The sequence below is a fragment of the Erpetoichthys calabaricus genome, chromosome 4, assembly GCF_900747795.2.
Source record: "Erpetoichthys calabaricus chromosome 4, fErpCal1.3, whole genome shotgun sequence".
Classification (NCBI taxonomy): Eukaryota; Metazoa; Chordata; class Cladistia; order Polypteriformes; family Polypteridae; genus Erpetoichthys; species Erpetoichthys calabaricus.
Genome location: NC_041397.2, coordinates 228,499,734 through 228,510,807, shown reverse-complemented (window position 1 = coordinate 228,510,807; position 11,074 = coordinate 228,499,734). Strand labels below are relative to the sequence as shown.

At 38.5% G+C, this 11,074-nt stretch overlaps 1 protein-coding gene across 3 annotated transcripts in view; it reads left to right on the top strand.

The window, feature by feature from the left end:
* Positions 1 to 8,867: 8,867 nt before the first annotated feature.
* The window catches only part of LOC114651221 (cytoplasmic dynein 2 heavy chain 1), a 462,099-nt gene continuing 459,892 nt past the window's right edge, over positions 8,868 to 11,074 (top strand). For all 3 annotated transcript variants that reach the window (XM_051926883.1, XM_051926882.1, XM_051926881.1), the window contains exons 1-2: positions 8,868 to 8,989; positions 10,719 to 10,921. In XM_051926883.1, the coding sequence (XP_051782843.1) occupies positions 10,727 to 10,921 (195 nt within the window). In that variant the 5' untranslated portion in view covers positions 8,868 to 8,989; positions 10,719 to 10,726. The remainder of the gene's footprint in view (positions 8,990 to 10,718; positions 10,922 to 11,074) is intronic.

Sequence of the window (11,074 nt, the reverse complement as noted above, 5' to 3'; positions counted from 1 at the left end):
GTTTAGTATTTGGCTTTCCAGAAAGACTGGAGAAAGTTCCTGGTTTGACATTTGTCAGTTCTGTGACAATGCCTTTTCTCACAGCCAATTTTAAACTTTTCACTCTACTGAGAAGAAAAGATGATGACTACTCCAAAATAGTGAGATGTACAAGTTCATGCAACCTTTAAGTTCTGTCACAAAAAAGCAAGCAACCCACAAACAGGTACCAGGTGCCAGGTACAAAGACAATTTCAAATACTCCAAAAATAAATCAGAATCAGAATCAGAATCAGCTTTTATTGGCCAAGTATATGTACACATACAAGGAATTGGACTCCGGTTTTACCTAGTATTGTCCCTGATGCTGTGAGATTGACTTAAGTGTTCATGATAGTGATGGCCTGAGGAAAGAAACTGTTCACATGTCTGGTAGTTTGGCGTACAGTGCTCTGTAGCGCCTACCAGAGGGAAGAAGTTGAAAAAGGTTGTAACCAGGGTGTGATGGGTCTGCAATGATGTTTTCTGCCCGTTTCCTGACTCGAGATCTGTATAAGTCTTGAATGGAGGGCAGATCAACACCAATGATTTTTTCTGCAATCCTGACTGTCCGTTGAAGTCTGTTCCTGTCCTGTTTTGTGGCTGGGCCAAACCAGACTGTGATAGATGAACAGAGAACAGACTGGATTACTGCAGAGTAAAATTGGATGAGCAGCTCCTGAGGCAGGTTGAACTTCCTGAGCTGGCGCAGGAAGTACAACCTCTGCTGGGCCTTTTTAACAATTGTGTTTATGTTTAGTTCCCACTTTAGGTCCTGGGAAATTGTGGATCCCAGAAACCTAAAGTTTTCCACAGCAGACACAATGCTGTTGAGTAGTGTGAGAGGGGGCAGTACTGGGGGGCTCCTCCTGAAGTCCACTGTCATCTCCACAGTTTTAAGCTTGTTCAGCTCCAGGTTGTTTTAACCACACCAGAGGGCCAGCTGTTCGACCTCTCGTCTGTATACAGACTCGTCACTGTCCTTGATGAGGCCAATGACTGTCATATCATCTGCGAACTTCAGGATTTTAACAGACGGGTCTCTTGAGGTGCAGTCATTTGTGTAGAGGGAGAAGAGCAGAGGAGAGAGGACACATCCCTGGGGGGCACCAGTGCTGACTGTTCGTGTGCTGGATGTGATTTTTCCCAGTCTCACTTGCTGCTTCCTATCTGTCAGGAAGTTTTTGATCCACTGGGAGATGGGAGCTGGTACAGTGAGCCAAGTGAGTTTGGTGTGGAGGACTTCTGGAATGATAGTATTGAACGCCGAGCTGAAGTCCACAAACAGGATCCTAGCATATGTCCCTGGAGAGTCGAGATGTTGCAGGATGTAGTGCAGTCCCATGTTGATTGCATCATCCACTGACCTGTTTGCTCGGTAAGCAAACTGTAGGGGGTCAAGCAGGGGGTCTGTAATGTCCTTCAGGTAGGTCAACACCAGTCTTTCAAAGGATTTCATGACCACAGACGTCAGGGTGACTGGCCTGTAGTCATTTAACCCTGCGATGGAGGTTTTCTTTTTTTTTTAATATTTTTATTTTATTAATTTTCATTGTAATCATTCCATACAAACAGATCAATTTATAACCCAACAAATTTGAAGACAAATCAAACCCCACCCCTGAGAAGGAGAGCTTAGCTAAAGGAAAATTGCTTTAAGCTTTTTTAATAAGGCAACATTAGACAAAAGAAGGGGAGAAGTAAATATCTATATAAATAAGAGATGGAGAAGGGAGTTAAATGCAATAATAGTTAATTCTCTTATTCTAAAATAATATTGATTAAATCCTGCCATGTTTTTGAAAAAATTTTGTACAGATCCTCTAACTGAAAATTAGATTTTTTCCAATTTCAAATAATATAAAACATCGGTTTCCCACTGACTTATAAGAGGAGAATTAGGATTCTTCCAATTTAACAAAATAAGTCTGCGTGCCAAGAGTGTAGTGAATGCAATCACCGTTTGCTTGTCCTTCTCCAATTCCAGTCCATCTGGAAGGACACCAAACACAGCTGTTAGTGGGTTAGAAGGGATTGTGATACTAAGGCTGTCTGAGAGGCACTTAAAAATTTTTGTCCAAAATGATGTTAGTTTGGTGCAGGCCCAGAACATGTGACCCAGTGAGGCAGGAGCTTGGTTGCAGCGCTCGCAGGTTGGATCCTGGCCTGGAAACATTTTGGACAGTTTTAAGCGAGACAGATGAGCTCGATATATAATTTTTAGTTGAATAATTCTATGCTTTGCGCATATAGAACTCGAGTGAATTCTCTGCTTTGCTACCTTCCACTCCTTTTCTGATATATTGATTAAGAGATCTTCTTCCCAATGTCCTCTTGGATCTTTGAAAGGTAGGGACTCTAATAAGATTTTATATATTGCGGAAATAGTGTTTGTTTCCTCGGAATTGAGCAGTATTTTTTCCAGCATTGTGGAGGGTGCAAGGTGGGGGAAATCGGGCAATTTCTGTTTAACAAAATTTCTAATTTGAAGATAGTAAAAGAAATGTGTAGCTGGGAGGTTAAATTTTGAACGTAATTGTTCAAAAGATGTAAATATGTAGTCTATATAAAGATCTCTGAGCATTTTAATCCCAAAACTTTTCCAGGTATTAAAAACTGGATATACTTGCGAAGGTTGAAAGAGGTGGTTCTCTTGCAGAGGTGCCACTGATAAAAGATTTTCCATCTTAAAATGCTTCCTAATTTGGTTCCATATTCTGAGTGAGTAAAGCACAATTGGGTTATTAGTATATTTGCGATAACTTTCATTTATTGGAGAGCAGAGCAGGGAATATAAAGAAGTACTACAGGATTTTACTTCTATTGCGGACCAAGCCTGTGTATGTTCATTTATTTGTGTCCAGGTTTTTATGGCTTGTATGTTTGCTGCCCAGTAATAAAACTGAAAATTAGGTAAAGCCATGCCACCTTCTGCCTGAGGTCTTTGTAGGGTCGCTCTTCGGATACGTGGGTGTTTTGAATTCCAAATGAATGAGGTTGTTATTGAATCTAACTGTTTAAAAAACGATTTATTGATATATATTGATATGTTTTGAAATAAAAAGAGAAGTTTAGGAAGGATATTCATCTTTGGTGCCTTCCTGATCTTCTGTCTCCTGAAGAGCTGACTCACGTCCCCTTCACAGATACTGAGTGCAGGTATGGTGTCAGATAATAGATAAGAAAATGCCTTGAGTGTATTTTGGAAAATTGGTCAAATTTGATTAGTGTATGACAACTTGTTAAAGTACATTGGAGAAGTCCAAGGACTTTTGTGAGCATGAAACATCCAGGAGATGATCACAAAAGGACTGGTCCTACTGCCAGTTGGAATTCGCCAGGCTAATACAGTGGAGCACTTTAAAAAACTACTGAAAACACATTATTTTAACATGGCCTTCTCATAACTTCACTGTAATTTATTCCTGATACTCTGTATATCCAATTCATTATAATAACTATTCATTCAAAATCTGTACTAACCCCTACTCTCTCTTCTGTTTCCTTTTCCGGTGTCCTGTTCTACCCAAAGCACCATGATGTTCCAACAATGATGGATGGATTAAAAGCCAGAAGTCTGTATGACCATCGGCATCAAGTGACTCCGTGAAAAACCCGAACTACAAAGAGGACTATTTCATTTATGTTAGGTAGAATGCCCAGAGGGGACTGGGCGGTCTCGTGGCCTGGAACCCCTACAGATTTTATTTTTTTCTCCAGCCTTCTGGAGTTTTTTTTTTGTTTTTTCTGTCCACCCTGGCCATCGGACCTTACTCCTTTCTATGTTAACTAATGTTGTCTTATTTTAATTTCTTATTTTGTCTTTTATTTTTCTTCTCTTCATTATGTAAAGCACTTTGAGCTACTTTTTGTATGAAAATGTGCTATATAAATAAATGTTGTTGTTGTTGGTCAAGTGAATCATCAGGAACACCGAAATGTGTGAATGGATTGGAAAATGTATGTCAATTGGCCATGAACAAACCAAAGTTTAAAATGAAATTAAACCAAACAATAACCTGTTTAAATCACAGCAAATAATCAGAGATAACACATCTTAGTGAAGAACTACTATATCATCAGTTATGTGTTTTCCTAAAATGTGGTAAACGTTGTAACTAGAAACAGCTTAACTAGTCTCCTGCATCAGGACAGTGGTAAACTAGCCTGTCCTTTATTATTATAAGCTGCTTTTAACAATCTGGCACTCTAGCTAGCCCTGGTCATGGCCCAATTTTCCAATGTGAAAATGAACTGGATCAAATGGGTTACAAAGTACAATGTAGATGGATGGACACTTTTAATAAAATGTATCAATTAAATATAAGTCAATCAAGGAGCTTGAAAATCACTGAGCACCTGCTTCAGACAAGGAAGACATGATGATATGATTCAATTACCACAGTTGCCCACAAGAGCCCTTATTTGTCTCATCTACATTAGCTTCCAGCCCAATAACAAAACACTTTTTCCAACTCTGCTACTGACTTATAAAGATACTTGTTCCAACATTTTACAACACCTGTCCAAGATACTTACCCCATAAGAATTGTCAGACAGTGGATATTTTCTGACACTGGCCATCTTTACTGTTCCTAACCTCGGTTATTCCACTCTCATTTAACTTTGACATTCATATTCAACCTCTTGTAAGTCTATTTGTGAAGCTCCACACCCAGAGTTTTTATTTCTATCCCATCTTTACGTTTCAATAATCCCTCTCTATTCACTCGGAAGCCAAGGCCACTAGCATCCTGTATATAACACTTGCCTGGATTGAAAACTTTGATTTCTCCACCTATAATTTATCAATGTATCCTGCTCTGTTACTTTTCCTGATACTCTGGCCATGTACCTGTCTGCAGTTTTATATCTTGTATATTGTAACTGTGCTTGGCTTGTAAAGCTCCTTTGTATATTTGAAAGTTAAATGTCATCAAATATTTCCAGGCTTCTCCTGGTATATTTCAGTGTTGCGTTTTTATTATTATTTGCTCTGTTGATTTTATTGAATGCATAATTCCACATTTTGTCTTTTTTTTCCATTATGGTTCTAATGCGGCGCAGTGGGTAGTGCCGCTGCCTCGCAGTTGGGAGAACTGGGGACCTGGGTTCGCTTCCCGGGTCCTCCCTGCATGGAGTTTACATGTTTTCCCTGTGTCTGCGTGGGTTTCCTCCGGGCGTTCCGGTTTCCTCCCACAGTCCAAAGACATGCAGGTTAGGTGGATAGGATAGGCCCTAGTGTGTGCTTGGTGTGTTTGTGTGTGTCCTGCGGTGGGTTGGCACCCTGCACAGGATTGGTTCCTGCCTTGTGCCCTGTGTTGGCTGGGTTTGGCTCCAGCAGACCCCCGTGACCCTGTATTCGGATTCAGCGGGTTGGAAAATGGATGGGATGGATGGTTCTAATGATGACACATGATGTCAGTGGAACTGCTACGATTGCGGAGATTGGAAACAGAATGTATTCCACAACCAAGCCATAATAAAGTAAAAGTTTTTTTTTAGTTCATTGCAATGTCTAGGAAGAAGTAATAATATTTACAGAGCCAACAATAGTTTTGTGAAGCTTCACTCCTGTATCTCAGTTTCTGTTCTTTTTCCCTGTGGTTCCCTATGTAGGGTGGAGTTCCTCCTCCTCTTTTTTCTCTTCTGTCTATAGCAGGAACTGAACTGCACTTCCCTCTTCCATTTCCTCCTTTACTACCTTGGAGACCTTATGGTGCAGGTCTTTAGTTTGGTTGTTGCATCAACATTTTTGGACATGGCCTCTTCCAGCTGACTTCTAGTCTTCACTTGGAAAAGAAAAGAATGTACCTTGTGGGATATAGAGCCCTTCTACATCTCCCTAAAGATTTCCATGTGCTAACAACAACAATAAAAATACATTTTTTTTATGTAGTGTGTGTCTGATGCCACTGGGATGGGAAGGAACCGTGACATTATGTAGAATAAATAGTTGAATGACTGATGGATTGAAATAATGGAACTAACAAAATATAGTACATGGAACTGAATGTCTTAATGATGAGACTTGTGTTTAGGATGATAATGTGTTGCGTTTTAATTAGTGTGTTGGCTGATAGATGACATCCATCCATCCATTTTCCAACCCGCTGAATCCGAACACAGGGTCATGGGGGTCTGCTGGAGCCAATCCCAGCCAACACAGGGCACAAGGCAGGAACCAATCCCAGGCAGGGTGCCAACCCACCGCAGGACACACACAAACACACCCACACACCAAGCACACACTAGGGCCAATTTAGAATCGCCAATCCACCTAACCTGCATGTCTTTGGACTGTGGGAGGAAACCAGCAGCGAGGCAGCAGCGCTACCACTGCGCCACCATGCCGCTCTCTGATAGATGACAGCATAACATAATTTTCTCAAACATTTGAAATCCAATCCAGTGTTACAGGGATCCAGGAAGGAAATGGCTTTAAATGGGGCCCCAGTCCATCACTGGGCTCATTCACATACACATTCACACATAAGTTGTGATGTGTTATATGTTGATCTGACATGCAAGTAAGAACTTCACAGTATTCTATAATTGTGACAATAGTACTACTACAAGGCATGTTCTATTTCAAGCTGTACCAGTAAAATCTCTCTTTGAAATACTGTGTAACTAACGTAAGAAAGCTACAATAGTACAGCTAGAGTATCTGCGTCAAATAAATGTTTAGTTTTCTAAATTATTTTACCAACTGGTCTGCAAATTCCACCATAAGAAGAACCATTTTAAGGTGCAGCTACATGTTCAGTATTACTGTGTGATGTCACACAAACGCAAGTGGGCTTGTAGCGTAAGAAAGCTGAAGCATTCGACAGCCGGATCAAGGAAAAAAATTCAAAGATGCTTAATTCTTTGAACAAGAATGAAGAGTAACTATAACTCACTTTATGAGTAGCATATTACTACAGATTCTGCCTTTTGTATACTTATTGCATATACAGGTGTACTTTTAAAACAAATATGGTTAGGTCCTGCCTTGTGCTAAAAGCTGCTAGGATCAGCTTCCAGCCCACACATCTCTAAACTGCATTAGGCAGGTTTGAGAATGTTAATGGAAACAAAAAAATAATACTTTGGTAGCCAAAAGACATGACAAACATGGAAGTACTTTATGTCATGATGAAATGAGCAATTTTCTGTTTGTACACAACTGAAGGATGGAGAGCTTTCTTATCTTTACATGCATCAGACTGAACAATCTGACAATCAAACCCTGACCTACAGCAAAGCCAGGTTGCACATCACAATACAGTATAGTCAGCTTGCCTTGTTTTGGTAACTGCATGATTGTCCACGATTAAGCAATGTAACTGTATAACACTTATACTTTTAGCCTATCGTTGGAAAATATGTTAAAACTTACAGGACATCTTACAATCTACCCTGTATTGATTTGATTCTCCCATTTTACGAATGCTGCGGTGGGTTGGCACCCTGCCTGGGATTGGTTCCTGCCTTGTGCCCTGTGTTGGCTGGGATTGGCTCCAGCAGACCCCTGTGACCCTGTGTTCGGATTCAGCGGGTTGGAAAATGGATGGATGGATTTTACGAATGTTACGAAAAAATCCCTTTTAGCGAGAAACTGCCAAACCCTACTTCTTTATCACCAACGTCAGTTAATAGTTGAGCGAGAACAGCAGGTGTGAAAGACACAGTTTACTAGGGGTTTCCCGGTCCTACCTGGGGTGGTCATTAAGTAAATTCTCCAGGAAGAGGAATTCTTCACCCAAACCAAAATTTCACTAACTAAACCCACAAGGTGTGGTTACAATTTCAGAATGAGACATTGCCTGTGGACTTCCCCCATACAAACAGCAAAATCAGGTTCAACTGTATAGATTTGGAGACTGGATCAACACACATTCAGCTTTCTATACCATACAATTCAGAATATGGTTTAATTGCTTTTTAATCTTTTTTTGACAACATGAAAGGGCTGTGGGCTAATTTATGACGGAACATAGAGTCAACAAATATTACACAAAAGAATAAAGATGAAAATCTTACAGTCCTGACAGCTGTTAAACAAATATACTACATAAGTACCATGGCAAAACATAATACAACTTTCTGCAACCATAATCTGACTGCTATCACAACTATGAATTGGATTACGCACGTACGAGAATGTTGTTATTGCATTAGTACTGTATTAAATTAAATGAACCTCTCAAAGGTCTGCTATGTGGCAAAAACAAACCCAGACTGGTTTAACCCTAAACATGACAGGCACAAGTCTAAAACAGGCATCCAAACATATTCTTCATATTTGCCGTTTAAAACTGTAAGACAGACTCCTGCTTCTTTTGTTCCACTTACGGCACTCGGCAATGATGGATTAAGAGTTTGAATCATTAATGTCAAGATGAGATCATTCATGCCAGCATTTCTAGAATACACCGATATGAAAATAATAACATATTGTACAATTTCTTCATTGTAAAACGTAACACATAAGACACATTATCCAAGTCGAAGCAGAAATCCTAGTTACGCCGGTAGCGGATCAGAAATGCTGACAATTTCACACATACTTGGAGGAAGTAGAATCGATAAAGTTGTCTAAATAGTGCCTGAGAGAAAGCAAAACTTCTCATGCAAAAAAAGTTCAGTTACATGTAAAGATAGAAATATAATTTAAACAAAATATTTTTACCTATATGATCTGATATGAGATACTTTGGACAGCACAATATCACTATGGGGTCCTTCAAAATGAACAGGCAGCTCTCATGTTACTCTCCGTGCTTTGCGTAAACCTTTCCTACAGCGTTAGGCTTACGGAGCAATAAGGCGGTAGGTTACACTAAGAATTTACAGTCAGGGACGCGTTGCGCTGGTAACGGCGCAGCTTTTCTAGCCTAACAACTGAATGCCGTGTTGAGTGTTCCGGCCTTTTTCAATCCAATGTGTGTGTTGTTAGTTTGAATGTACGGCGAAAATCGCTAAGGTCAGTTTTATAAAATGCATTTTTCATATTTAATCTGGCATTTGTTCGGGGGTGTCAGGGTGAATAGTTTCAGAAGTACAAGATCTGTAGTAGTTGTTTAAAAGAAGCGGTTTCAGAGTGTTTTTATAGAAATGTGTGGTTTTTAAAATGTTAATTCGTTAAAGCGGAGCGTATCATGAGAAGCACAGTTACCATTCACGGTGGCACAATATACAGCAGCAAAAGCGTTTTTATTTTTACCCATCTATCCATCCATCCATCCATCATGCGACGGCCGCCGATCATCGCATGCAATGCAGGACTCAATCTTAAACCTGGGCGCTAATCTATGGCAGGACATGTTAATGTCCAAGATTAAGGTAGCTCACGCATTTTATGATGTACATTTAGTGTGTAGGGTGCAGTTAGCTCCTTCTTTTTATATTTGTATTGTGTACTTTTAAATATAAGTACAGAATATTTGTAACTTTAATGCATTACATTTGTGGAGCTCTTGCATTCAAAAAAGTGTTAACTGTCTTAACATTATGTAACGGTTCTGTCTTAGTCAAACAAAAATTAAGCTTCATTCAAAACTAGCCATCCAGGTCAAGGCAACACTGGGCTTAGGGATGGAAGCAGTCCTGAACAGGATATGAGTGAAATCTGTGATACTATTTATCAATTGCAAAGGAATCCTTATTTTCTGTTATGCTAGTCTACACAAACGGCTTAAATAACAGAGTACTGATAAAAACAGTAGAATGTCATATTTTCTCTGTTTGTCACGCAATGACTTTGAAAAGTCATGCATTGCTTTTAATTTTGTTACGTTTGAAATGTGGTTTATAGTGAACCTTTTTGCTTTTCATTGTATTTTAATTTGGTCACTTAAATTAAGTTGGCATCAAGAAAAAAGAACTGTCCAACATCTTAGAATTAAAAAGCATATCTATCTATCTATCTATCTATCTATCTATCTATCTATCTATCTATCTATCTATCTATCTATCTATCTATCTATCTATCATATAATTCTGAAATCGTTTAATCAAAATATTTTATTTCTCTATGCACACATTGTTAATGTATACACATTTATTATATATCTAAATGTATTTTTTCCAAAGCTGCTATTCTAGTACATGTTAATGGGATCCAAATGCTATTTGAGCAGCATCAGATGTAGCCAGAAAAGAAACCAGCTATAGACAGAATGCCAGTTCATTACAAAGCATGCACTCACTCATAGAGGATGCTCAAGTTAAAGGAATACTCCACCCAAAAATTATATTTGATATGTTACTTACCCTATGTAAATTGTAGAGAGAGGAAAGAAAAAAATAATGCCATGGTGTTCATGCAGAATGAGAAAAATCAGTTCATGAGATAATGAAACCTAATGGCGACATTTTCAGTCCAACACCAAATGATGCGAAAAACATCAATAGAAAATAGAAAAAAATTCTAACGTTATTTGTGTCACATATTTCACACCTTGTGTTTCACCAAGACAAATCCTCAAAATGTGCAAAATGCATTTTTTACTAAAATATTATTAATACTTCTGTAAAATTCAGCATAGAATGTAGGTGCACGTTTTGAACATTTGAAAGAAAAAAAGAAGAAAGTAGTGGATAGTGTGGCATTTTTAACAAAAGGAAAAACTACCAGTACTAACAGTAAATGAGAAATTTGGAAAGTCATACTTTTATTTTATCTTATATCTGCTATTTCTTAATCGTTTTAGTCGTAAAGATGTTGGCATCTGGAAGAGATTGTAGAAAGGATTTTATTATCAACACGACAAGCAACTTTTTTGGACTTCAGTCATCAGATCCTTCTTTATCCTCTTTAAATTCATGCAGAGAACTAAATTCATTTTTAGATGATGGAAATGAATTTCTTCTATCTGTTCAACAAACAACTTCTCACCTAGTTATGTCTAACAAGGTAAGAAATATTCAGATATTACACTTTATTAACTATAATTAACTGCTTTATTTTCTGTGACTGAGGTTTTTGGATTATAATACTAAACTAACAATGTAATGACCAAAGTTTTCAATATTACAAAAAAAAAAACAAAACAAGTATAGTATATTG